General features: G+C 41.9%; 1 protein-coding gene across 1 annotated transcript; it reads right to left on the minus strand.

The window, feature by feature from the left end:
* Positions 1-1,108: 1,108 nt before the first annotated feature.
* Positions 1,109-25,111, minus strand: LOC121340956 (ovostatin-like). Its single transcript, XM_041414063.1, has 35 exons — positions 25,032-25,111; positions 24,333-24,516; positions 23,844-24,000; positions 22,642-22,694; positions 21,755-21,775; positions 20,539-20,707; positions 19,895-19,979; positions 19,070-19,181; positions 18,605-18,719; positions 18,292-18,401; positions 16,992-17,150; positions 16,411-16,638; positions 16,032-16,089; positions 15,409-15,554; positions 14,209-14,358; positions 13,477-13,647; positions 13,031-13,163; positions 12,325-12,421; positions 11,595-11,823; positions 10,903-11,026; positions 10,457-10,575; positions 9,963-10,014; positions 9,110-9,193; positions 8,063-8,239; positions 7,481-7,562; positions 6,849-7,005; positions 6,359-6,433; positions 5,204-5,369; positions 4,738-4,958; positions 3,933-4,148; positions 3,402-3,526; positions 3,134-3,224; positions 2,544-2,612; positions 1,515-1,620; positions 1,109-1,170 (listed from the first exon to the last, which is right to left on the minus strand). The coding sequence occupies exons 1-35, from the start codon at positions 25,094-25,096 to the stop codon at positions 1,109-1,111; spliced, it is 4,368 nt and encodes a 1,455-aa protein (XP_041269997.1). The 5' UTR covers positions 25,097-25,111.
* Between the last annotated feature and the right edge of the window lie 1,309 nt (positions 25,112-26,420).

The following is a 26,420-nucleotide window of genomic DNA, read 5'->3' on the forward strand; positions in this document are numbered from 1 at the left end:
TAGTGGCCAGTGGTTGTCAGCTGTAGCTGAGGGACAAGGCAAATGCAGCAGGCAGGACAAGCGTGTTCCTCTCCTCATCCTCCCCCAGCCAGTAGTCATGACATGTGGACTATCATCAAAATGCCTGTTCTGTGACACTAAAAAAAAGGCCAGTGCCCAATGTAAAAGAGGTTTATTGGTGGAAAGGTATACATGATTGTGCTACAGAGCTGGAGAGATGTGCTGTGAAAGGAAACAGAGAGTCAGACTAGCTCAATCAACGTCATGGAGTCCCATTGTGAGTCCTAAGTCCCACTGTGATGTTATGGCTCTTTCCAGGTCTTCATGACAGAAGAAAATAGGGTGCTTGACCACTTGTTCAACATTTGTGGTGCTCCTGAAGGTGAAAATCCAAAAGAAAATAACCGCAGTGAGAACCAATAGTTGCAGGTTGCAAAACACAGGCATTTTTCAAGATACAGGGTAGTCAGTTCTTTCTGTGTGAAACAGACAAAAGCAGGACCAAGGTCTTGCAGCAAGCTGTGCCTGGGCTCCTGAGGAACTGCTCATGAGACAGCAGCCAGCAGAACTGCTGTGCTGAGCAGGATGCAGACCTGACCTGTACAGCCAGGCAGCATCATACCCCTGACTAGTTAATACACTGCCTCCATGATTCATGTCACCTCGTGTTCTCCTCAGATAATGCATGTACTGTCCCAGAAAAAGTTTCTCTTAGTCCATGTGGAAAACCCTGCTGGGGCCTGGGAAGCATAGACTCCAGAGGGAAGACTTTCAAGGATGGCCATAGGTAAATCGTTCTTTGGTATGTATCTGAGTTTTTGAGGAAGCTTTGAAGGTATTTCCCAGTCTTTCCATTATTCTGCACTTTGGTTTTCATTCTAGATGCTAATCTCTCCCCATGAACAGCAACGCAGTCCCTACTTGGATTCCACGGGTGTCATGGGATAGGATCTGGCCAGGCTCTCTCAACTCTCTGAGAAGCCTCATGGAGACTTCATTTCTTCGAGAATGGTTACTGTTCTACTCGCTCTGCTTTTCCTGCTTTATAGTTGGCTTTCTTATCTGCCCATTTGGTTATTTTCTGGCTTTCACTTACCTTTTTGAATCCTTAGTTCATGTCTGCAACAACCTCTTTGCAAGGTGATGAGTATTGAGCAACAGCATACTCTTCTGGAGAAGAAGAATAGAAACGTTCTTGTTACCCTGGAGAACACTTGTGCCTTTCCCTGGAGGTGGATATAACCTATGCATGCTTAAACTGGAGATTCTTGAAATATCCTTTATTCTGGTGCATATATTTTCATAATTTCTAGTCATGCCTATTGATCACCTTGCGCATGAGACCAAGGTGAATAAAGTGAAATGAGTCTCTCCCCTGGCCCTAGATTTGGGTGCTGATGGAGTCCAGAGGGGTGCTGGTTGCAGCAGGGCTGGTACAGGCTCTTTCTTAAGGTACTGTTTCTGCTGTCCCTGTCCTTCCCTACACTTCACATTGGTTAAAATCAAAGACATACCTGTTTCATAGTAGTCATAGATCTGCACGGGTGCTGGCTTGGGGTGGGTCACTACAAAGTCCTGCTCAACTGAGAAAGTGATTTCTTTCCTTTTCTTCTGTGAGATCTGGAATGGAAGGTCAGAGATCACATCAGTTTTTTTATTTGTACATTACCATCTAGAGGGACAAGGGTGGCAACTGACAGGCTGCATATTCCAAATCCCACTGATGCCATACCTACAGATATGGGATCGCCATTATCCAAACATGTGGAGAGTCCAAAGTGAAACTGAACTGAAAAGTGAATAGATTTTCTGTCCTGCTCGTATCACCTGATTCTGTAATTATTGCATATCCTATTGCCAGAGGTGGGAAAATTGTCCAAACGACTGAGTTAAATTTTCCAGGATCTCCCAGTGGTCAGGATGATAAAGTCTGGTATTCCAGTCCCTCCCATTTCAGACATGAACATTATGTGCCACCAAGAAACTGTGAGTCAATTTACAGTGTACATCACTGGGGTATTAGCTTCTGTTAGTTTTGCAGTGTCCTGAGCAAATTATTTACTAAGTAAATTCTGATTCAGGGATTAGATTACAAGTAAAATTTTGCAATGATCTAATGTAAGAGAAACAAAGAAAATCTTTCCAGGGGAGAATGAAAGCAGTGTTTCCTGTTGTGTTGGAAAGACCAAGGTTTATAAGAAGCCTACCAAAGAGGCATGCACACAAGGGAACCTCTTTTCTGGTGTTTGTCTGCATTTTACTGAAAGGAGAAAGAATTTTGGTTAATTTCAATGTGATTTTTTAAAAAAAACTTTTTTGATTTTTGATTTGCTGGTAGGACAGGTGTCAGTTTGAAGCTGTTTGGAAGGTTGGGAAGTTACAAGCACTTTGGGAAGTAAGCAGCTTAGTGATAACAGTAGAAAATTGTTGAGGAAGAGAACATGATAAATGTACCACATAGGGTATATCCATATTGTGGTTATACCTATTGCATGCTGTTTCCATCCTTTGTGAAAATCAAATAGACAGTGACCAGAACTTACATTTTGCAGATAAAGGAGGACATGATTTTTCTTGCTCTCTACTTGCATCACTGTTCGACTGTCAACGAGCTTTGATACAAGAAAATGGAGATAAATATATTTGTAAAACATTACAAAACAAGTGCTGCCTCAGACCCTACTGCTGCATGTCTGTGGTATTCATTCTCCTCCTAGTCAAGTTGCAAGAGCTGGTAGTTGATTTTTAGAGTCCAAATATTGCTGAATAGATTGAAAGGATGGACAAAAACCTGCCACTTGACTCAGCTGGGGGTATGAGCTCTTTCCAAATGCACGAGTTGCTGCAATTTACTTGGGGGATTCTGCTGGACTCTGGTGTGATCTGAGAGGTTTCCCACCCTTTCCCTACCTGGACAGGGCCAGCTCCCAGTTGCAGCTGCCAGCTGCTCCGGCTTGAGCTGATACCCTTCCTAGTTTTAAATATGGGAGGGTCTGTGTGTTTGAAGCTCCCTGGAGGGCATTCCCTCCACCCAGTAATGAACAGTGCAGCCACGCAAACACCTCACAGGGTCTGTGGCTGAATGGTTCTTAACCATGCCTCTGGTAATTTCGCCTTGCTCCTCTAGGTTTACCTTATCCAGGGAAGACTTAACAGGAACAAAGCCAGAGAGCATCTTCACATCAATAATGATCATGTTGGAGCTGTTGCGTTTCCCTGTGTAACTGAAACAACAGAGGGCCCTGTCAGTGGTCTTTGGGGACACTGTGTCTTACAGGCTGATACCATCAGCATATTGATCAGCCTGGGGCTCTTGACTTCATAAGCTGAAGTGAAAACACGCAGCAATGTTCTCTGCGTGCCTTGTCATCTGTGCAGCTGGTTTGCTGGTGGCACATTACCTGCTTATGAGGACAATATCAAATTTTGCTGGTCTGTCCTGTGGGCAGGAAGCATTTGATGTCTGTACTGAAAGCAGAAATCCAGAAGACCCCTCTGGAAGGTGAATGTTGTATCTCAGTGCTGTCTGGAAGAGGAAAAAACCCTTTTGTTTGAGAATGCCGAAGATTTTCTTTGCATTCCAAAAAAAACAGACTCAGTGAACTTTTCTGGCAATGTTGCACTTGGTTTTATGAGGAATATGCTTGCTTATATCAATGATGAACACATAAGATTTCTATTCTTTAGCAATGAAGATGCTTGTACCCAGAGTCACCACCCGGAAAGAAACCAGATGTTGATCAGAAAGGACTCTTTCTCCATGCCAGAACTCCCCAGGAGTCAGAATGTGGGATGGGACAAAGAGTGTTAAATGGTTTAGGAAAATCAAGCAATTAGGAAAAATAAAGAGGAGACAGCTAGAAAATCATCAAAACAGTGGCTATCTTGTATGCAAAATGTGAGACACAATGAAGAAGAAAGCAGACATTTACTTGCATAAATACGCATCCACTGCCATTCACTGTCAGGCTGTATTTCCCAGGGACCTCTGGAAGGGGAGTCTGTTGCACCAGGAGCCTGTTCTCATTGTTGACAAAAAATACCTTCTCAAAAGGCTTTTTGGAAGTGATCTTGACTTCGTTTTGTGAAGCAGAGTTGTAGGTGGCCTCACCATAAGCAGCGAGTGCTTGAAGGGCAATGACTGTGTCCTGAAGAAAAAGAAAATAATAAAAGACAATTGGCTACACAGCATGACCAGTGCAGAGGAGATCAAAGTCACTGCTGCAATGCCCATCACAGTTGTTTCTTCCTAAATTTATGTATAATTCCAGGGTTCTCATACAAAAGGAGACATTTCATTCTCTCATGTATGCTTTAGGGTAGGAGAATGACTCTCCTGACACAAGGGTATCAGAACATAAAATCTGAGAAGCGGAGTGCACTTCTAGAGTTTTTCATAGTGGTGAAGCCTGTGTTTTCTGGGGAGCTACACAGAACTCATGGTCATCTGACAGATGGGACATGGTGTTTTCTAGGCTCATCCCTGACACAAATATCTGTAGTTATTGCTAGTCAAATTATTCTTTCTATAGTTAAGACGAGGTTGGGCAAAGTATTTGCCCAAGTATTTTACTTGGGGGGGAAAGTATTTTGGCCTCCTAATATAAAGGTTTGGTTTCTCTCAAGGACAGCAATTAGAAAAGAGAAATAGGACTAGGTAGTCAGAGCCCTGCTGGAACCCTGAAACAGTGCCCTGATTCCTAGGACTAGCTGTGGAGTGGAAGGCACTTTTGGCACCTGGGTAGACGAGAAACCTCCATAGGGATTCTGCTGCCTGATGATCCACTGCACAATCCCTGAGGCCTTTGTGAGATCCTCTTTACTCCGGTTGGGTTTGTAGAGCAATGCCAACAACACGTAACTGGTGATCTCAACATCAGCTGAAGGGGCATGGTCAAGGAAGGAGGGAGATTTGTCTGATGGAGACCTCTCCTCCTGCTCCCAGTGCTGTGAGCCATCTGAATAAACAAAGAGAGGAACCAATATTGATTACAAGTGTCACTGCTCTGTATTGCCTTGGAGTGTCACTGCATCCAGGCCTCTCTCTCAAAAGGACTCCCTGCACATCAATGAATGCACTGCAGATTAACTCCAATGTGGTTTGGCTCATGTGCCCACTCGCTCAATATTGTCAAGGTTAGATCCTCAGTAAGATCTGTTCCATCTTCCCATTTCCCAAATTCCCCAAGTGACTGAAACTCACCAACTTCCTTTGCTGATTTCTGTAACTCTTCAAGGAATGATTCACATTTTTCTGCCTTGCCAGCTAAGCAGAAAGCATAGGCCATGAGTGCCTGAGTGTAAACTTCCCTGATACTCTTCTCAGATGCAGTCTCCAGACAAAAAATGGCATTTCGGATTACAGGGTACTTAAAAACAAAAAAGCATATGGGTTTAATTCAGGATGGTAGTCTTCAGCTGCTCAAAAATTTATTTTCTTTAAACTTCTTCCTCATCCTGTCACTATCACAGCAATGAGAGTGGGACTTCAGCTTGTATAATGACTTCAGGAGAGAGAATACAGAATTATTCTAGGAGAGATTTCACAGGAAACACCAAACAAATCAAGTAGCTTTTAATGGTGTTCTTGACAAGGTTGGTCTGCAGATTTCACAGATAATTCCTTCTGCTTACCTCCATGATAGTTATTTGCTCTGCATTTCTATAGTCAAGAGTTTGTTGTCTTGAACAAATCTAACTCAGTGTTTTCTATCCTCACTGACGTTGGTGTCACTTTAATTCTACAATGTTGTACTAGGTTTACACCCACAAAAAGTTTACTATTTGACTCCATGTCCCCAGAAAGGATACGAAAAAGTGGAGATTAACTCATGTATTGAAGTCTAACATCACCTCCCTAGTCACCTTTGTACTGCCAACTTTTTGAAAAGGACAGATCAGCTTTTGCTGTGACAGACATTTGTTTTTCCCACATACCTTTTAGTTCCATTTGTAGATTTTATAGATTTACCTGCAACAACTTACTTTCTTGACTGAGCTGTCTTTGAGGATAAGCCAAAGTGTGTGGGTTACTGCCTGTCATGTGTAGGTTTCTACCTGTCAAGTCTATTTATTGGAAACTAAAGGATGTCACTGAATGCTTTGTGTCTCACAAATAGAAGATGTAATCCCATAGAGGTTTATACAGTTTCTGCTCAAAGACTGGTGGTCTAAGAGGTGTAGAGATGGGGATTTTCTCTATCACAGCAACCAGTGCAGATACAGAGCATGGTCACCTACTCTGGGAGCTCTCTCCCTCTCTTTGGCTCTCTTTACTACCTAGACAATTTAGCAGATGCTTGACCCAAGGCAACAACTGGGGACCAGTTCCATCTGAGTATCAGGCAAGTCTCCTTACCGAACTGGAGTGCCCAGCTTCCAGCATGGCAATGGTGGTGTAGGCAGAAAGAGACAGCTCGTCATCTACTCCTCCCTGGAAACAACATGGAGAGAGGAATAATCTGTAAATGCCACAGATGAGAGACTTTAAATATCAATTGTTATGTCCCAGCTGAGACAGTATGGACAGTTCTGGAGGCAGCCCAGAGGGAAAGAGAGCATTCACATAGCTCTTGAATAGCTCACAAATCCAGAGAAGCCCTTTGCCATTAAATCCAAAAACATCACTCCTTCAAGCTTACAGTCCTGTAATCCTATCTTAAGTGCACATAACATGTAAAGTAGGTGTACAAAAGCTGACTGAGCTGAAAATACTCATTATAAGATGTGGAGAATTAGTTCTTGGAAAAAGGTAGACATTTGGAGTGAAATATAGTTTTTGGCAGTAATAGGAGAATATATTCTTAATGAAAAAGTATAAATTTGACCAAGTAGTAATTCTCTGCTACCTTCAAGGCATTGTTGAAGAGTGTCCCCACACTCCGGAAACAGCCATCTAGCTTCTGTTTGCTGGACAGCCACATCAGGGTTTGAGACTGGACACGCTCATCAATGTAGATGAAATGACCAGCTTGTGCAAATGATCTGTATACAAAGGCAGTGAGCCTGCAAGGGAAAGATGGAGCTGTGAGACGAGCATTGGAAGAAACAGAAGAAATCAGCCCTCCCATTCATGCTGCTGAAGAGCATGAAGAGTTGCAGCCAGCGTGTTGGTGGCTTGCTTTCTCTTTGTGTGCTCCTCAGAGAGAGAATAGCTAAAGGAGTAGTAGCTAGATGGGACATGGGGAGGATGTCTGGCACACTCTGTGGCTGGTCCTGTCTGCAGAGCACCACAGTGCAATGGCTTTCATAGCAGACAGCAGGAGAATGAATCAGAAAGTCAGCTGGGTCTTTAGGGATCAACTTCTTTTCATGCACCCAGCCTGGCAGAGAAAGGAGAGACATTGCCTTTAGTACTTCCCAATGCCCAGTCCTGGACAGCTCTGTACATCTGATTCAGCCAGTGAAGCTGCCTCTTACCTGCACCATAATAATTGAATGTAAATTTGTCTCTGAGCCAATTCTGCTCCCAGTCACTCACCAGGTGTTCCCTTCCCTGTCTCTGGTGCCAAAGATGCTGTAGGACCCATCAGGACGTTTGTATGACAGCTGCTTCTGGTAGCCTGCAAGAACATGGAAAAGGAAGTGTTCTTGGATGTAAAAGCAAAACCCTATTTTGTTTGCTGACTTATTTGTCTGGGAAAGAATAGAAAGGCAATGTATATCTAAGAAGCAGGAAGGGAGCTCTGAGGGATCCTATGAATGGAAGTATGGAACATCTTGTTTGGCAGAAACACTGAGAGAATAGGCAGAGCTCTATCAGCTCTATGCTCCAACTAAACATACAGGATCAGGATACATGCTGTGCCTGAGTGGGAAAAGAGAAGGGGACTGGAAGACAAAATCTCAAAGGAAACGTGGCAGTTGAATGTCAGCAAAAAGGCATAAGATAAGAAGAAAGGAAAATAAAATGTCTTGTTCAGGGCAAATCCTTGGGTCTCTGGGCAATGCTACATCTGTGATGCCATCTGCCAGGGTAGCCATGCTGCTGCTCCTGCTTCTGTTCTTCAGCCCCTCAACAGGAATTTCAGCACACATTGTAAGGGAACCATGAAGCTCTCACCGCTCACTAAGTATCCAGTGGCCCTGGATTTGACCTCCCTGCTCAGCTGCTCTGTCTTATTCAGATAGTCCAGGACGTAGATGTTGGGTGCAAACAGAACCATGTTCTGCTCCCCACAGCCAAAGGGCATCTGGAGGAGCTGGTGCAGGTTCTGCATGGCAGTGCCCATGATGTCACCTGGGGAAGAGGAGATGAGAGTGGGGGCATCAGCACAACTCATGGCCACTGAAATTACCAGTAATTTCCATCCCACAGCCAGAGTCATAAAAGCCTAACAGGGTTTGGGAACCTTCTGAACAGAACTTTGCTCTGCTTTGCAGCCAACAAAGAATCCTTTCCCTGCCTCTCCTTTCATAGTCTAAATTGCCCTTACCAGAAACACTCCTTGTTTTGCTGACACTTCAAGCAAATACTTCTTGTTGGAAATGAAAGGAACTTACAGGAAACGTCTGTTTCCAGAGAATGGAAGGGAATAGCCAGAGCTATTTATTGCAAACATTTATTGCAAAATTAACAGCTAATGCTGCAAAGGGATGTTGATAATGCAGATGTATCACAACCCACTTCTTAGCTGTTATTTCTAGGAAAGGTAGCACAGACCCAGCAAAGAATTTCTGGAAAGAGCTTCTAAAAGTCACCAGCATTACCAAGCAAGGATTTTATGGCTAGTGAGTCATGTAACCAAATCCCTGTCCTGAAAAGACTGAATAGACTCTACTGGCATCTCTGATTTGTAGGTGGGTAAGTAGAAAAATGCCATACTGGTATGAATCTGGCTGAGATCATAAGTCAGAGCTGTGCTGCTGCTTCAGACAAAGACTTTCAAATGAGCTAAATTTAAACAGAATAGTGAAAAGTGATGCAACTGATATTTAAACTTCATCTTGCTGATGCACAGCATTGCTGGACAAGATGAGAATCAGTCTCTTTTCTCAAAAGTTTCCCACACTAGGAGTGGAAACTCACATTTTGAATCCTGAAAGAGCTTTCATGTTACATTTTCTATATCTTCTTTTTTTTAAAATGTTTTATTAATTATATATTTACCAACAACAGAAAAGGAGGCTCTGGCTGATCCTTCCAAGACATTTGTAGGTAGCTCTAGAGATATATCTTGAATAACTACATCATCTGTGGAGAAAAATATTTGACATTTGTATAGGAATACTAATTATAACAGTGAAATGCTTGTGTACAAAATTGCACACAAGTGACAGCAATAAAGTGAAACAGCATTCACCAAGAACACGAAGAGAGAAGGGGACACAGCAAAATCAAAATTGTGAAAAAAAGATCAAGTGGTGTAGTCACTGTCATTGCTCAATAGAAACCAGTAAAACAGGCTAAGGTTGGTGCTCACAGGTTGTAGTATCTGTGACCCTTGGGGATTCCCTCAGTGGCACAACTGGTAGAGCTGGTTGGTGAGTGTCAGAACAGATTTTTTGCCTCTTTCAGGTGAGTCAGGAAACCTTAGGTGCTGTTTGCTGTCAGCACTGAGATAGTGTGGAAAGGAACATTACATTCCCTCTCCCACTCCCACCAGAGGTGGAAAGCTGTAAGCTACAGGTGTCCATGGAATAGAGGACAGCACTCAACATGAGTGAAAGAAACACAGAACATAATTTGCACAGAAAAGTTGTCTCCCTTTGAGAGCTTTATAGCAGCCTTCCTGCAGCACCTGAGCACCTCTGGGCAAGGCACAGATGCTGCCTCAGTGATATGCACCAGACCACACAGGAATTTGGTAGCAGGGAACTGTATTATTACACTCATACTAGCTATCCTATGGACAGCTCTGGGAAAAAGGGAAGGGAAAGCATCAATAAACGCTGCAGGAAAGAGTGCAGACTCCAAACTTCCTTTCAGTTCTTCTCAAGACAGTGATATATAAGACTCTTACCTTCTGTACAAATTAAGGAGTTTTGAGTCTTTTCCCTTCTTATTCCTTCAGGCTGCAAGAAGATGGAAAGAAGAGACACACACAGTGGATGAGACAAAAGCATGCAGGAGAAATTCAGTGTCAAAATTCAGTGCCACCCCCTTCCCCAACTTTCTACATCACAAACAGGTGGATTGAAGCAACAGTTTACAAGACCATGTATGATGTGGCTGCTCCTAAAAGAGAGACCTCATCAGATGGAGCCCCTCATTTCCAGTTTCTCCTCTGCATGAGGGAGACATATCACCGATCCTCATGGAAGAGGACATCTCATGAGAGTGGACTTGGTCTTAGATTGAACAGCCACACCCTGTCTCAGCCAAATGAATGTGGACCCACACCAGGAGTTCTTTAGGGACCCTGAAAAACTTTTACTTGCTTTTGATACTTCTGCTGTGTTTTAGTTTCCTCATGAAAGGGAATGCAGGACAAACAATAGGAGCTGCCAGCAGTACCTCAACCAGCAGTGTTCTGATCTGGGTGTCCCTGTAGTCAATACTGATGTTCCTGGGAGCTTTGTGTCCACAAGCTTCATCATCCTTAGCCTCTGCAGTAATGCTGAACACCACATTACCTTAAATAACAGCAAAAATAGGAAAGAAATGGACCTCTGCCATGAAGGATGATTGACAAAGTAAGAAATTTCATCTGATGAATAAGATGAAGTAGTTCCACATAATGAATGGTCAGTCACTGAGGGTGAGACATATGGGAAGAGAACTGATCTCTAAAAATGGCAATGACAAACACATTGAAGCTGTGGAGAAGCTCCTTAACCCAGACTGGAAAGAACAGTGGTAGACCAAGCTCTCTGGGTTGGAAAAGGATTAAGTTTTTTCAGCTAAGATATAAATTAGTATAAATCTTAGAACATAAAACCAAATAGATTCAAAACACTTACCGATTTCTTTGGGGAGAATATTCCAGACATAGGTCTTTCTTTGCTTGGCACATACACATCCATCCTCCTCTGGGGAGATGAGTTTGGCTTGATAATCAAGGGAATCCAACAGTGAAACATTAATCTGAGAACAGAAAGAGTAGTGTAATGGGATGAAGGTTTTGTACCGTATTGCAAATGGTGCTTTATTGTTAGAGGGGGTGAGACACTATCTGCTTACATCTGGGGTTAAGTGCAGGGCAGATTTAAAGCCTCAGATGATGATGATGTTTGATTAATCATCCATCAGATGTAACCTGAACAGTTTTCCCTCTTGCTTCTCTCAACAGTCTCACTGCTAACACAGGATGTTAAGCATCCTGTGCACACGTGCTTCTTAAGGAAAAGTAAAACCATTGATGGCTTGCATATCTGTGGATGGTGAATGATACTCTGCAAAGCACTTTCTTCCTTTCTCTATGGATCTTGATACAGTTGCTTTACAGATCTGCCCTAGTCACAGCTCACAAGATCTCCCTTTGCTCTGTACTGTTTGTTCTGAGAGGACAAATTCAGAGGACAAAACAGAGGATAATCTGTTGTCATCTGCTAGAATGAGCAGTCCCTCAGTCAAGAGCAGATTCAGCCACTTGCACCATTTTCTTTGGAGATGTGATAAGGTCTAAGAATAAGGTCTGGGCAGAAGTACACACCTTAATGCACTGATCAAGGTAGTTGAAGACAGTGGCTCTAAGCAGGAAATCTTCTCCTCGTATGATGGAGTATGGCAAGGTCAAGTCAACAAAGAAAGGCTGCAAGGCTGTCACAGTGGCAGGCACAGACATGCCAAATCCAGCCAACTCTTCCACACAGAAAGCACTGGCTTTCCATTTGGTGATGGTGTCAGGGATGGTGTATGAGATGCTGGCTTTTCCAGTAGAGCTGATGGGAATGAAGAAAGGATGAAAGCTTTCAAAAGGGTAAATTTCAGAAAACTTGCTTCTCAGTAGATGAAACAAGTTTTGAGAATCAGAACTACCCCTATTCTATCTGCAGAAATACCACATACAGTCCCTGGAATTTATCACTAAAATTTGAGAAAAGTCCATTTAAATCTTCCTCTGCCCATCATATCCTTGAGTTTGGAAAGAAAATTCAGAATTCTTGTTCTGAAAATCCATATTTTAAACAGAGGTGTCCTTCTTCTGAGGACAGGAATATGACTCATGGTATACACATTGTGGGAACAGGTGTCTAGGGACATCTTTGGTAATTTGATCATGGAAAAGAGAAGGGCAGATGGGCAGCTGATGACTGAAAAATGAGGTCTTCTAGGCCAGAAAGGAAGAAGAATTGTCAAGGGATTGCCATCTTTCAGGACATCAGAGAACATATTCCCTGATTCCTAAAGCAAGGCACAGATATGAAAGAAGCAATACTCACTTAATTGGAACTATATCCCAAATCCAAGCTTCAGGAAAGAATTCCCGAATAGTCTCAAGGATGAGTGTCCTCTCTTGCTCCTCCTGAGCATCTTCAGCTGGTAAGAGATAATGAGAATTTAGGAAAGCGTGGTTCATATAATGGAGATGCCCAGAAAGGACAGGTTTGAATGTGCATGGGCCAATATGAAGGACAATAAGTGTTTTACCATTACCTTCTAGCTGAGAATATATAATGTTCATATATACACACATGCCACACAAATATTATTAAATGTTGCTAATATATCCCTTACTTAGGTATAACACGGTGGTTATACCTAACGAAAAAGAAAACATTGCTTTAGTCTCTCATAAGTATGAGACCTAGGGCTGGAACACAGGTCACTTGGCTCTTAGCTTTGATTACTGTTCCCACTGTCACACAGTCTTTTCCAACTAGCTCTGGTCAGAAGGGAATCAACAGTGTTAGTCTTGTGTGACACTGCAAATTGTTAACAATTCCCAGTGTGAAACTGGACATGGTAGTGTAGACCTGAAAAACTCTTTTGAGCACTGGCCATTAGTTTAAGACATCTTATTTGATGCCAGGCCAATATTTAATACCAAAACCGAAGTGGTTAATGAGTACTGTCCATGTCTGTTTAACAAGAATACCTCTTCCTTTAAGAAGAAAGGTAAAATCTCTTTCCTGTCCTCTGTATTACCTGATGATTTGACATGGTGTGCAGAAGCCACATGTCCTGCATTTATTCCATATGGTTGACGCCTTACAGTCTCACCAGTGCATACAACTGGTTGTCGAACCTTCGAGTTGGTAAAAAATTTAATTCCCATATCCTATAAAAACCACATTTTAACGTTAGCCATAAACACATTGTTGCTGGGGTTTGTTCCATTCTTCCTTCTTTCCCATTACTGTGTTTCCACCACAGAGGTGCCCAGAGACATGTATGCAGAGACTTTTGGGAGTTTTGGGTGTTATCTGTGGAAAATCACAGTAGGCACTGGAATCAATTGAGAATAGAGGTCTAAGAGGAGAGTTTGTCATGTATGAGTTTTACTTTTAGGGCTGTTTGCAGAATCTGACACTACATAAGCAGAAAGCTTATGCTAAAGCACTAAAGCATATTTGAGTAATAAGGACATTTACCCTGAGGAATTGATACACATCTGGGCCTAATCCAGACATTACAGGTGTGTAATACAAGCCTTGGTGAAAAATGTGGTCAGATGAGACACAGGGCTCTTGGGAGTCTTCTTCTAGATTGAACCCACGGAAGACGTAGCCTTGAAAGTCTTGTAGAGGATGCAGGCTGTATACCTGTGAGGGGAAAGGAAACAGGAACTGTGTGTATGTAAACATCAACCTTACTTACACCATCAAGTACTGCAAATTGCCAAAACTGAGATGATGGCCTGTTTGAAACCATGCTCTGTTTCCTGGACTGAGAAATAGCTGAATGGCTGGGATCAGAGGGCAGTGATCACTGGCACAGAGTCTAGCTGGAGGCCAGCAACCAGTGATGTACCACAGGGTACCCAGTACTGGCTCTAATCTTGCTCAATATCTTCCTTGGTGATCTGGATGTTGCAGCAAGGGTCTACCCTCAGCAAGTTTGCTGACAGCACAAAACTGGGAGTAGTGGGTACGCTGGAGGGTTGTGCTGCCAGAGACCAGTCACAGGTTAAACTAAATCCCAGATGAAAGAGGATTTACAATCCACAGGAAACAAAATCTGTTTATTGCTTACTAAAGATGGCTTGTGACTGGCACATGCCAGAAGCCATAAAACTCTAACTCAGTCTAATGATCTCATGTGAAGAGACACTGTAATGGAGGAGGAAGAAGCAGTGGAAGGAGGCAAGGCATTTGGCAACTTACCATTTCCATGGACAGCTCTGCCTCTGGCTTGAGGAGCAGCACGCTCTGATCCACTGCCCTCACAGCACAGAAGGAGTTGGCAGCAGCTTCAATGACCAAACTGACATTGGAAGCTGGGTGCATCTGCTTTTCAGAGAATTCCAAGTGGACCTGAAATTCATCAAAGAGATGTTGGCATGGCTGAGCCATGCTGCTGGCGCTGCTCTGGCTGTGTGTGTGAGTGCAGGGCAAGAAGGACAGCAGAAGAATTTTCTGTTGAAGCACAGAAGATGTGCCTGGAGGAGGATGTCTGGTCTCCACTGTAGCTGTTACAACAGGGACTTGTGCAATAAGCACACTTAGATTCCTGTGATAGCTTAAATGAAGGCTACTTCAAGTAATTGAAAACAAAGTGTGATTCTTTTGCTGTCATTACTGAATCAAATCAAACCTTATTATCACTTGACTACATGTAATAACCCCTACAGTGAGCGAATAATATTTTTCCTAGGTCCATGACCCATGTTAGCAAATGTATAAAACAGATTTTCAATCTATTCAGAACAAAATCTGTTTCCCATTTGTTTTAGATAGGAAGAAAAAATACGAGGGGCAACTAGAAACATTTTGTTTAATGTCACATAGTTTGTTTTGCTCTATAGTTTCATGCATTTTAGCTTTTAGGAGCTAAAGATTAGAAAAATATTTCTGGTGAAATCTGAGTTTATAATGATGAATGAAAATGTACCATAAAAAAAAGAGGAAGAAATATTTAACCCCAGACTGCTATTTTGGCTTTCCTTTCTGTGTGTATTTAGTTCTGCTAAACCTAAACTGCATTTTTCAACAAAAAAAAAAGTAAAAAATTAGATTGAATGATGAAGTGGGATAAGTCTAAAGTATGTTCACTATTTTGAAAGTTTAAAAAGTGAATGGAACACTAGTAGAGTTTAAGCGAGGCAAAAATTATTTGGGATTGATGTGGGTCTCCTGAAAAGTTTTCAATATTAAAAGAAGGTATATCATCTGACAATAAGGGCAGGAGGTAGTGGTAGAGGGAAGATATAAGGCCAAAGAGAAAAAAGAAAAATGAAAACAGTAATGTAGAGAGAAGGGGAAGGAAACAAGAAACAGAACTGGAAATCTCTTGTGGATGTATACACAAAGAATTTGTGTTTATCTCACAGCAGGTAAGGCTTGCTATACCTTAGTGCCTCTCACCTTGTTTTTGAAACACTTCTCAACTGGCAATTGAACACTGTCTGCCACCAGCTCCTTGTCAGGGTGTAAGGTGTACACCAGCAACCGAAGGGCTGGAGCCATTTTCTGCCTGACCACAAGGGGAATGGTGAAAGTGCCATTTTGGCCTGTTAGAAGAAATAAAGACACCAATAAGGAAGGAATATCAAAGATTTACTGTAGCAGTAGCCAAACTCGACAGATATGTAACTTTACCAGTCAGTGGAGCAATTTGAAGATGATAAACTGAACAATTTTCCAGGAGGTGATTGGCCTAGATTTAATCCAGGAGGTCTCAGATTTATTACAGATTTGAACATGGGGCCATATTCAGATAGGACCCTAACACAGACACTCTGCATTTCCTATGTCATCCTTTGGGAAGATCTTTAGAGAACATTATTTGACTAATATAAAATTCAGTAACTGCTGGGCTAAACCTGACTTTATAGTGATCTTAGCGGTAGTGCTACTGTCATGCACACATGCATGGGTGGAGAGAGGTACAGCCCTTCCTGTTGCTGCTCTGCTTAACCAAACTCTTGGTGTTTGGTTGTTTCTTTCTTTGTTTTAATGCAAAAATATGGATTGGCAACTTAACTTACCAGCTTGGATATTAACTTTAATTTCCCCTGTAAGGACAATCTTGCCTTTTGTCATGCCCTGTGTAGAGAAGATCAAGACATGTATGGGTTGGCAGAAGTTGGAGGGAGAAAGCAGCAATCAGGTTCATGGTGCATTAACAGGACAATCTACAATGAGATGATCTCAAATGCTTAAACATAAACCTTAGGGCATGCTGAATGCTCCCACTGCTGCTGCTGGGGACCTTGTTGCTAGTCACAAAGCAGAAGCAAAAGGAAGGGAAAAGGGGGACAGCGAATACCATGAAGATGACTCACTGCTGTAATTCCTGTGGATGGATTACCAGATAGATGCTCAATAAGGCCCGTTCAGCAAACCAACCTACAACCTCATACTCACCACGTAGTAGAAGTTCATGGTGTTGGTTCTCTTGTATCCTTCTGTGTTTAAGACATAGTGCACAGTGATCATCCTCTTCTGCCCACATTTCAGATCTTTCCACACAGGCTCAACCCTCACAAAACTGCTAGTCCAAGAGTAGAAGCGCTGGACGGAGAGAGACGCTTCTGGGTAGTAAGGCTCTATCCAGCCTTCATAGTGGCAGTGGTCACTGGTTTTATAAACTGCCTGAACAGGAGAGGGAGTGGGGAAGAAAGGAAAGAAAACATATATCACTAGGGAAGTCCTCATCACATTCTGACATCAGAATGATTAGTTCACGTAATGCATATGGATAAGAACTGCATCTAAAGCAAAACTGGTAAGGAAAGAGCACCTTGCAACAAGCCATTGCATTGCAACAGCTCAGATGTTTTCCTCACTACTCTTATAGTAGTTTTTGAGAGCTCTACATAATGAAGAAAGATGAAGGAAGCATATTTTTATTACCAGAATTAAAACCTCATGCCATCATTTTTTGGGTTCAGTTTGAGAGCAGCCAACTCTCTCTTTGTCTCTATTCAGCCTTGTTTTGTACTCACTTTCAGATTGATCTCGGGATCAAACATTTCGGATGTGTCAATGCTAAACTCAGCAACACCATTATGATCCGTGATGAAGTTGTCTGTTTTCTTGTTATTGACAAATAGTTGAATAACCTCATTGGAAATTGGAGAGTTGTCTTTGTCTACCAGCTTGATCTGTAAAAGGGAATGTGAAACATGCTGAATGTATTTCTGTATGTAGATACTTACATTTTGCACACCTTTGCTCTCCATACAGCAGAATTACTTTTTCATCTTCCTTCAAAGCAATGCTTGACAACTGAAATTTCTGACTTCACTTTCTGGCAACTATTTGAGCTGTCTTATGAGGTTTGGAGCAGGAGCTTCCTCAGCATCTGCAACACCATTGATAATATCCTCTTGTGGAGCAAGAACTTTCATGTCTCATCTCTTTCCTGATCAGTCCCTTCTGACTATATATTCCCAGTTTAAAAAATATATTTTCTTTTCTCCCTTCCTTTTTTCCTTCCCTAATCTCGAGAGTCTGCTGCTGCTATTGTCAGTGTCTGAAAACCTTTTCTCCATATCTTTGTTTTGAACATTTTTCTGATTCTGTCTATACTGTCTCTGCTGTTTATGCGTTAAACAAATAACAGATCCCACTAAGAAAATTCTATGTTGCTAGAAATGAGCATTAATTTTGATTTTTTAAAAGAAAAGAACCGAGTGGGAATGGGAATCAAATAAGAAAGTTATACAGACTTTACAGAGGGGAAAAAAACCCCACCCTTGAAAGACAATCTCGTCTCCTTTCAGTGTCACTGTCCCCCTTATTTTTTCCTCATTGGCAAAAGATGAATTGAAGTAGAGCGATTTATCCCTACACTTTAAACAACTGACAGAGTTATGTAGGTATTGTCATGAAACAAAATAACAAAAAACCTTTCCGAGACACAAACTCTTGTTATTTCCCTGACTTTTTGTGTGCCCTAAATTCCTCTCCTTCTGTCTTCCTTCATCCACCAGTGTTTCTATTCTTGTCTGGCTGGCATGTGATGGTCAGTTCTGAAGAGAGAGTCAGTGATTTATAGCAAGCTTAAAATGCAAGTTAGAGAAATGTTAGTTAATGAATTGTTCTAATTTCAAGTATTTCTGGCAGAATCAAACTCAGAATAAACTAATAGTCTTCAGCACTCAGAATTACCAGTAGGGCATTGCATGTAAGGGAAGAAGACTGGGGAGACACCCCAAACAGTCCCCTAGATGCTGCCATCATTGTTGTTATGTGATTGCCTGTCAACCACCTTCAACACAAGCCCTCCAAGCTCTTGCTTACCTGTCCAAAGTAAGGAATTCCTCTTCTGTAGTGGTGGTCCATGTTCTCAAACTGTATGGCGTTCATCACCCGAGTTACGGAAATAACATGAGCAGCTGTAAATTGCAGGCCTGGAAGACATGCCCAGAGTCATGAGAAGATACACTTTGTCCTGCACAGAGCATCAGCAGAGTTTGCCTAGAGATAGTCCCTGGGCTTGTAAAAACGATCTTCCTCAGGGAGACATTCTTGTACTCAGCAAGCAGAGGCTATCTCCTACTCTCCTTCTTGACCACACAGCTTTTACTGTTTTTGTCTGTCTGGAAGGGATTACCTGTTCCTTTCTCTGTCACAGTGGCTTTCACGTCAAGGTTCCTCATGTAACCAGTGCGATGTAACTCAAAGATGTTGGAGCTGAAGATCTGGGAGAGGCAACCGTCTGTCTCCAGCTGGACAGGGAAGAAAACAAATCCTGTTGTCAAGGATCATATCTTGCAAAGGGTGTCGACAATACACAGGACCCTTCTTCAGTGAATGAAGCCTTTTCTCAGTACTTTTAACATGTTTATACAAGATTTATACATGTTTATAGGAAACGGAGTCATGAAGAATAAACGTGTCAATCCTTCAGGCCTGCAGGAAGCTAAGAAGAGAAATTAGGTGCCCTACTCATCAAAGAGATGAGTAGGGTGAGGAAAAGTAACAAAGAGAAAAAGCAAAGTGTGATGAGCAAAGGGAGAGAAACAGGAACATAAAAGAGAGGACAAGCATGAAGAGGAATAATAATTATATATCATACATTTTTGGTAAATGATCGACAAATTGGGCTTTTCTTGCACCTCCCATACGAATCAAAATCCCTGCACACACTGAGCTTGACTTTCCCTTCAATAGGCTGGCCATAGGTGTACCTAGGGGAAGAGGAAATATGATCTGATGAGCTCTATGTGCTAATGATTGACAATCAATCTTAAACTAATGGGTGCAGGAATACATTCAGGACAGCAGCGAGCTGGGAAGCCAGAGCATGGAATAGTTTCACAGGTTTTTCCTAACTCTCCTGCTTTAACAAAATAGGAAATACAACTCAGGAATCAAAATTAGTTCTTTTTCACAGTTAAACCTATGAAACAAAGCTACACTTTGAATGCAAAAACAAATACCTTTATAAAACTCCTCATATCTACTAGGGGATTGGGATTTCAACTCTCAAATTACAAGATCTTGGTGTTGGTGTAAGCAAGGTCCTTCTGAAGGACCAAGCTTGGAGGGAGAGTTCAACAGCTGGAACCTTAAGATTCCTGCTAGAATTTACTGGGGCTCTGCTTTATGAAGATCTCCCTCTGAAGTGGGTTCTTGGGAGTGGACACATCCTACTTTACCAGGGAACCTCTCAGAAGATTTATCTGTCTTGTACAACACCATGTGGAATTGAATATTTATACAATAAAATGAGATGAGCACAAAAATAAGTGAAAGCTCCAGAGACCAAGTCAACCCTCACCAACCTCTTCTGGGGCCCTACATATTTTGGCTTCTTCTCTAAACCCTGGCTCTTTACCCAGTCTGTGGAAACTTTTTCAACTTCAGCATATTTCCTAACAACTCTGCACGTGGTACTTACAACCCACAGACTTTCACTGTGAACTCCGAATCCAGGACTGTAAGGCTTTCTGGTGCACTGACTGTGACATCAAACTTTGGCAACACTAGGACAAAGAGGAAAAAGAAAAAAACCCAATACTGGCATATTGTAAATTTGCAGACCCTCCTAAGATGAAAGCAAAAACGAGGATATATCTTATTAGTCATAGAGGGAATGGGATCTCAGAACCCAGGTGGCAATATGATTAAGAATTGGCCTGTTCTGCAAAGGCTTACTGAAGTATTCCTGCAACACTTTGAAGAGAAGACAGAACTTCTGAAATGAATCCTGTGATGTCTAGATGCCTTGTGGGGTTTTGACAAAGTTCATGGACATAGCTGGGAAAAATTTAGTTTGTCTCACTGAAATTTGCAATCAACTTCATGATTTCTTATGCAGATTATTTTGCTGACTGAGTGTGTGAAAAATTGTAAATTTTTCTTGGGTTTTTTTAACTGTTCTCTTTCTTTTTTAATCTCCCCAGTTCTTAATGACAACTAATTGAAGCTGCATTTGTCAGCAAGCTGTTTGAAGTTTTAGCAGTCAAAAAGGTTGCTTCATATGGGGTCATCTCTAATAATGTTTCCTACACTGAACTAAAAAAAAAAAAGGATCATGTTTACCATATTCCTCCACAAGGAATGAGTGATTTGTTCTGTCTCCTGACTTCTTTGCTACAACAATTTTGTAGTTCCCCAGGATAGGCTCCTCAGTGAGTGGGAATTCTAGCTGAGTAATATTCATCTCCGACTTCACATTTTGCCACTGCAAGATCCTGTTGCCCCTTGGATCCTGAAGAAAAAAGAATACAGACTCACAGTCTTTTTGCCTTGGAAATCTTTTGCTACTAGCACACAAAACCAGCAACAAAGAAGAAAACAGAGCAGGTTGCTTTAATGCACTGGAGAAGCTGCTTAATGCATGTGCATTGAGCGAAATTGCACCTTTGTACTCTGATTATTCATGTTATTACTACTGTAGTTAGATTCTCATCTATTGTTCCAAATTTAGGCATTCTCTGCCAGCCTACTTATTAGTCCCAATCATCAGGGAAAGTTGCACAATACTGCTCTTTCCTGCTCTTTAGTATATGTTGCTCTAGATTTGTGTCAAGAGGGGAGAGAAAGAAAATCTTCTTTGTGCTTTCCCTTCAGCCAAGTTTATCCCACACAAATCTTGGCCTTTAGCAACCCCAGCTTTTTTTTTCAGCTGCCAGAAGAAGGAAGGAAACCTTTCTTCTGCATTCACTGGGATGGCATTTTCCTCTCAGTATATGTTATACTAGCTAGACTAAAGAAAACTCATTCACACCATTTCCTTGACTCTTTACAGCAACAGCTGGAAGAAAAACAAGTGGAGGGCTCAAAAGATGTATGTTCTCACTGCAAGGAAAATAAAGTCCCCTGACTTCACAGTGTAACATGAAAATTTGTAAGTATGCTGTCTAGACGTGAACTGAAATTGTTTTAAAAATCACCAGAAAATGCCATGAAAGTACTGACATAGTTAGTACTTGTATTCACAACCTATATTTGTTCATAGTTTTTAACAGCACTAGAGTTACAAAAAGATATAGCCCAAAATAAGCTGAGCAAATGGGTAGAGGGGAGGAGGGGTATTAAAGGCAGACATAAGAACAGTATGAATTTTGACTGCTGGAATGATTATAGGTGTGCTTTCCATGCCAAGCTCAAAGAGCATCCTTGTTCTGTGTTAAGGAGTTTCTGTTAATTTCTGCTGTTGTACTCAGCAGCAAGATTTTTCTGTGTATGGACACATTCAAACCCACGTAAGGACATGCGCCCAGAGTAATGCAGTACAAAGACAAAATATTCTTACCTGAATTGTAATCAAGGGGTACTGAAAGAAGGAAAAACAGAATGGAAAAAAATATTAGGTGGCTGATCAAACACAAATTATTTTTTCTCAGGACTGTGAGAAGTATATAACCAATATTCAGTATAATACCATTCATCACAGGACCTCATCTCTTATTTTAATCAGTTTAACAGCAATTTTATTTCAATAAGAAGCTTGCATAAAGGAGAGAGATGAAGTGAGAATGGTGGGACAGTTTCATACTGGTTTTAGCACCAGCTCAGAGTGAGCAGAGTCATAGAGGTGCACACAAACTATGATTTGTGCTTCTTATTAGCACCAGTTCTTTTGCTACCACTGTGCTGTCTCCTGCATTACGAGTGCAGGAGAGGAGGCCAGTGAAGACCCTTCCATTAATTTCCTTTATGCACTATGAACATGAAGAGAGACTGCTGGCAGTGGAAAGAATACCTGTGACGACATAAATAATTGTGGCAGCACTTTTTCTTTAATTTCCCCCATTTCTAAAATGGGCAAAGTGCCAGGTGGATGATTTACTGATGCCTGCAAGCAACATTTGCTGAACTGTAAGAGCAGGAGACTGAACCGTGGGCTTTCTGGTCAGAGCTAAGACAATGTCTGTGGCAACAAAGTGGAGGGGGTTTTGAGTCTCTTTCCCAGCGACAATAGAAGATGTTGTGTCGGGAATTCAAACTACTACACACTTGCCTTCTTCCCTGTGACTCTAATGAAATTCTGGATTACAGCATGTGCTTAGGAAATCAGGTTAATTCATTGGCATTTAGTCTCTGTAACATCTTATTTTATACCCAGTAATCCTCTATGTAAAATCTGGCAAGTTGTCTCCCAGCAATTTTAAATGCAGGGGAATATTACTGGTCACTCACCTTCTCCTGAACAGGTTTAAAATTTAAATCCAGGGCAACAACACGAAACCTCACTGGAAAAGCAAGAAACAGAGTGTTAGCATTGACCATAGTTTGTTTGGCTGAGCATGTTTTGTATTCATTAGTACTCCACTTTCACAGGTCTTCCAACAATCTTGCTTGTACAGGATGCACATAATTAAGTGCATCTGAGGGTAGAAGAACCCTATATAGTCTTTGATTAAAGATCTTTTCCCTAGCATCAAGCTCTTGTACTCTTTCATAAAAGTTTCGTTTAATGTTAGTAATGAAAATTTACTTTCAGGAAAGTTTAACCTTACAGAAAGGAATGACTGAAGAAATAAGAACTGCATTACCTTTTCATAATTTGATTTTGTCTGCTGCTTGCCGCAGCTCAGAACCAAGCCCTTTAACCAATAAACAACCCATATTGCACACCTTAGTGGCATGAAATTCCAAATGGTAAGCTTTTCTTCTTACTGTGTATCTATGTAGATAAAACTGATCTGAACTGAAGTAAAACTAATCTAGTCTAATAGCTCCATTATGTGACTAATCTCTGGGAAGAAGTCTTCTTCTCTGGTTTCCTATAGTGTGTGCTAGAAACCTTAAAGCCTAGAAATTAATTGAGGAATGGATCTAGAAAAATGGAGCTCTGCCTAATGGCCATGTGTGAAGCATGGATGGGGGGATAGCATAAGTGCAGGAATACAACGCTGCAAGAAAATCAAATGCTAGATGAAAATCTAGAGTCCAAACACATAGGAGGCCAGAAGGTAAATAGCATGATTTTGTCTTTAACAACTTTTAGTTCATTTTAAAGTAACAGATTTCCCTCTTGTTGTTTAGGCTATTTTGATGTTGACCAGCACCACAGAGGGAAGCATTGTTTTATGCCAGGTATTGATCTAATCACCTCTCCCCACTATCCTGGCCTGTCATCAGTAATGAAACAGCAGCAGTAATAGCTTCTGTCACCTCGGAGAAAGGGACAAATAAAATAATGGAGATGATGGGATGACAGTCTCCTGACATCCTGAAGATGACTCCCTAAGCTCCACAGCAAATAACTGTAATAGTTTTAACAAGGACTCTGAAGAAACTGCCTAGCATGTAGCTCAGCCTGAAAAACACCAGACAGAAAAATTCTGCCTGAAGAAATTGCCTCCTAAGGCCATGTTATGGACAAAGTGGACATTCACCATTCTGTCCTGGTTTGTAGATGGGTTTGTCTGTCTGCACGAAGACAATGCTGTCTGTGTCCCAGATCATCACTGACCGCCGCTCCTCTAAGCTGATGGTGCTGCCCTTGGCAGAGAAGGAAATGAAAGCCAGGGGTGCAGAGTGGACAGGAGGAATCTGTGAAGAAAGAAGAAACATGGGGAGGTTGTTAGTCTTGAAGTCATTTGCTCCAGAACCTGTTGAACAGCAATACCTGTGGCCTGGGCTCCTGCAATGAGACACAGTCTCACTTCAACCGGCTTCATCACCTTTCTTGGGCTTTTTCTTATTAGTTACATCTACAAAAAAAGGCCTCATTTTCTGTTACTATGTTGCTCTCCTATGCTTCCTTTTCCCTTTAACAAGTCTTATTTCTTTCTCTGTTTGTTCCTTTCCATGCTCTCTGATTTAATTTTCTTGTCCCTGTTTACAATCCTTTTCCATGGGGACATAAATTAAAATTAACTTACCTTGAAGTCAAAGCATTGTAGACCACTGCTTGCTGTCATGGTTTTCTTAAAAATCGTGGTATTAACAGAGCTGTATTCTAGGATTGCTCTGACAGATACTGTCTCATTGAGGTTATGGAACTGCAGGCAAACCTGACCTGGAGAGTCATTTTGGAGGACAGCAGGCACCATCAGGACATACTGCCTGTGGAATCCCAACATCAAAGTGATCACATTCATATGTAAAGGAGAAACAGCCTCAACAGGATAAACACATAACACTGTTATTATTAAGTACCCACCAATTACTTTAGATAAGTAAAGGACATAGAGGACACACTGCCAGTGCTCCTTACTCCATTCTGCGTCTTTGAACTAGCCCAGTCCTGCTATTGCCCCCAGCTCTTGCCCTTTTGCTCTTTATCTGAGCCCTGGGCCCAGATAAAACTACCTGGTTTTAGCAAAGCACCCTGCTGTCACTACTGCTATTGCATTATCTGGACACACATCAATTACCATGGAAGTTCTGCAATAGGTGGAAGGTCTGATCATATTAACTGAGAATTGTTCACTTGTTATCCCCATTCTGCTTTAGCTCTCCAGATATAAAAGATGAGCCCTGGCAGTATTTAAATTGTAGAGAAAAATCAATAACATCGACTAGCACTGTCTTCAAAGGCTTTTCACAAATACTAAAAGTAGTAAGAGGGTAGTTCTTACGGCTCAGGTTCCTTTGCAGCTGCTATATGCCAGAGAAGAATAGCCAAAAGAAACTTCAGCCACATTTTTCTCACTGGGAGACAGAAGAAAGAGATAAGTTCTCTTCCCATGAAACAATTCCTTGCCTACTAGTTTAACAGCTCTGCAGCATTCCTCACCCAGTGCTCCAGAGGAAAGGAGTTTGCTGTTCAACTCCTCCCTGGCTCCTTCCTTTGGTGTTAGTGCCTTTATAGCTGCAGCAAGGGGTGGAGATCCCAGTCTATCCCACTCCTTGCAAGAACCTCCCCTAACACTACTGCAACCAAAATCAACCCACCGTCTCCAGACTGCAGCATTTCACTGCACTTCTCTGAACGTCTGCACAAAATACCTCCAGTGGTCTTGCTTCGAGGAAAGGGGCTTTGGGTTTTACACTGAGACTTGTCACAGTAAAAAGCACAAAGTGACCTAAAACCAAGTAAGTCTGTCAAACCCAATTAACATTTGAGGGTTTTCTCCATTGTTCTTGGAATTTACCAACTGGATTAACAGTGTGGGTGAAGTAGACCAATTTTCTGTATTTTGTCACCAGATTTTGGCTAAAATAATACATTGGCTTCTCTTTTCCCTTGCTTCATAGGTGTTTTGAAAATTGACAAAATGAAAAAATAGAGAAGCTAGAAACAGAAAGAGATCTAAAAGGTCTTAATTACTTCTACCTTAGCCATTGGGCACGTGACAGTTTTGTTGAAGTTTGATTCATTTCAGCTTGGAATTAGCCAGTCGCTGGGTCTATGGGAATTTGTTAGCTCCGCAGGTTTCCAGTTTTCACACCTGTGTGGAAGCTAATGGAGTTTTTTATTAGGGAGCAGGAATTTCTTTTGTTCTGTTGTACTCTGAAGAAAAAACAAAGCACTCAGTTGGGCTGCTCCCTACAAGAAAAACAACGCTGGAAAGCAGTTATTTGATAACTGTAAATAATTTTTTCCATTAATGTTGGCACTGGGCACTGGGTCAGTCTGGCATGAGGTCATGAAGTCAGCTTTCTGCACAGTAGCCTGCTGTGCTTTGCATTTGAGGCTAGAACAGTGCTCGTAACTCACCAAGAGCATTTTGGCTCTTGCTGAAGAGTGCTCACAGAGTGTCAGGGCTTTCTGCCTCCCCCACCTCCCAGCAAAAAGCCAGGAAGCTTGGGGTGGGCAAGGGACTGTGAGGGGCCACAGCCAGGACAGATGACCCAAACAGGCCAAAGGGATGTCCTGTACCTGCCACAGGACACCATGCTTAGCAATAACAGGTTGGGGAAAGGAGGAGGAGGGACAACATTTGTGGGTAACAGCATTTATCTTCCAAAGCAACCACTACCTTTACAGAGGCCTCATTTCTCAGGGAGTGGCTGGACATCTGCCT

This window comes from Onychostruthus taczanowskii, unplaced genomic scaffold (assembly GCF_017590055.1).
Source record: "Onychostruthus taczanowskii isolate IOZ18803 unplaced genomic scaffold, ASM1759005v1 scaffold44, whole genome shotgun sequence".
NCBI classification, from domain to species: domain Eukaryota; kingdom Metazoa; phylum Chordata; class Aves; order Passeriformes; family Passeridae; genus Onychostruthus; species Onychostruthus taczanowskii.

What these genes read in the sequence shown, in the direction of transcription:
- LOC121340956 (XM_041414063.1), bottom strand. Translation starts at nt 25,096, where the DNA reads ATGTGGCTGAAGTTTCTTTTGGCTATTCTTCTCTGGCATATAGCAGCT. An exon ending in ACCCCTTGATTACAATTCAG is followed by an intron (nt 20,708 to 21,754) that starts GTAAGAATATTT and finishes TTTTTTCTTCAG; the next exon opens with GATCCAAGGGGCAACAGGAT. An exon ending in TGTGACAGAGAAAGGAACAG is followed by an intron (nt 18,402 to 18,604) that starts GTAATCCCTTCC and finishes CATGTCTTCCAG; the next exon opens with GCCTGCAATTTACAGCTGCT.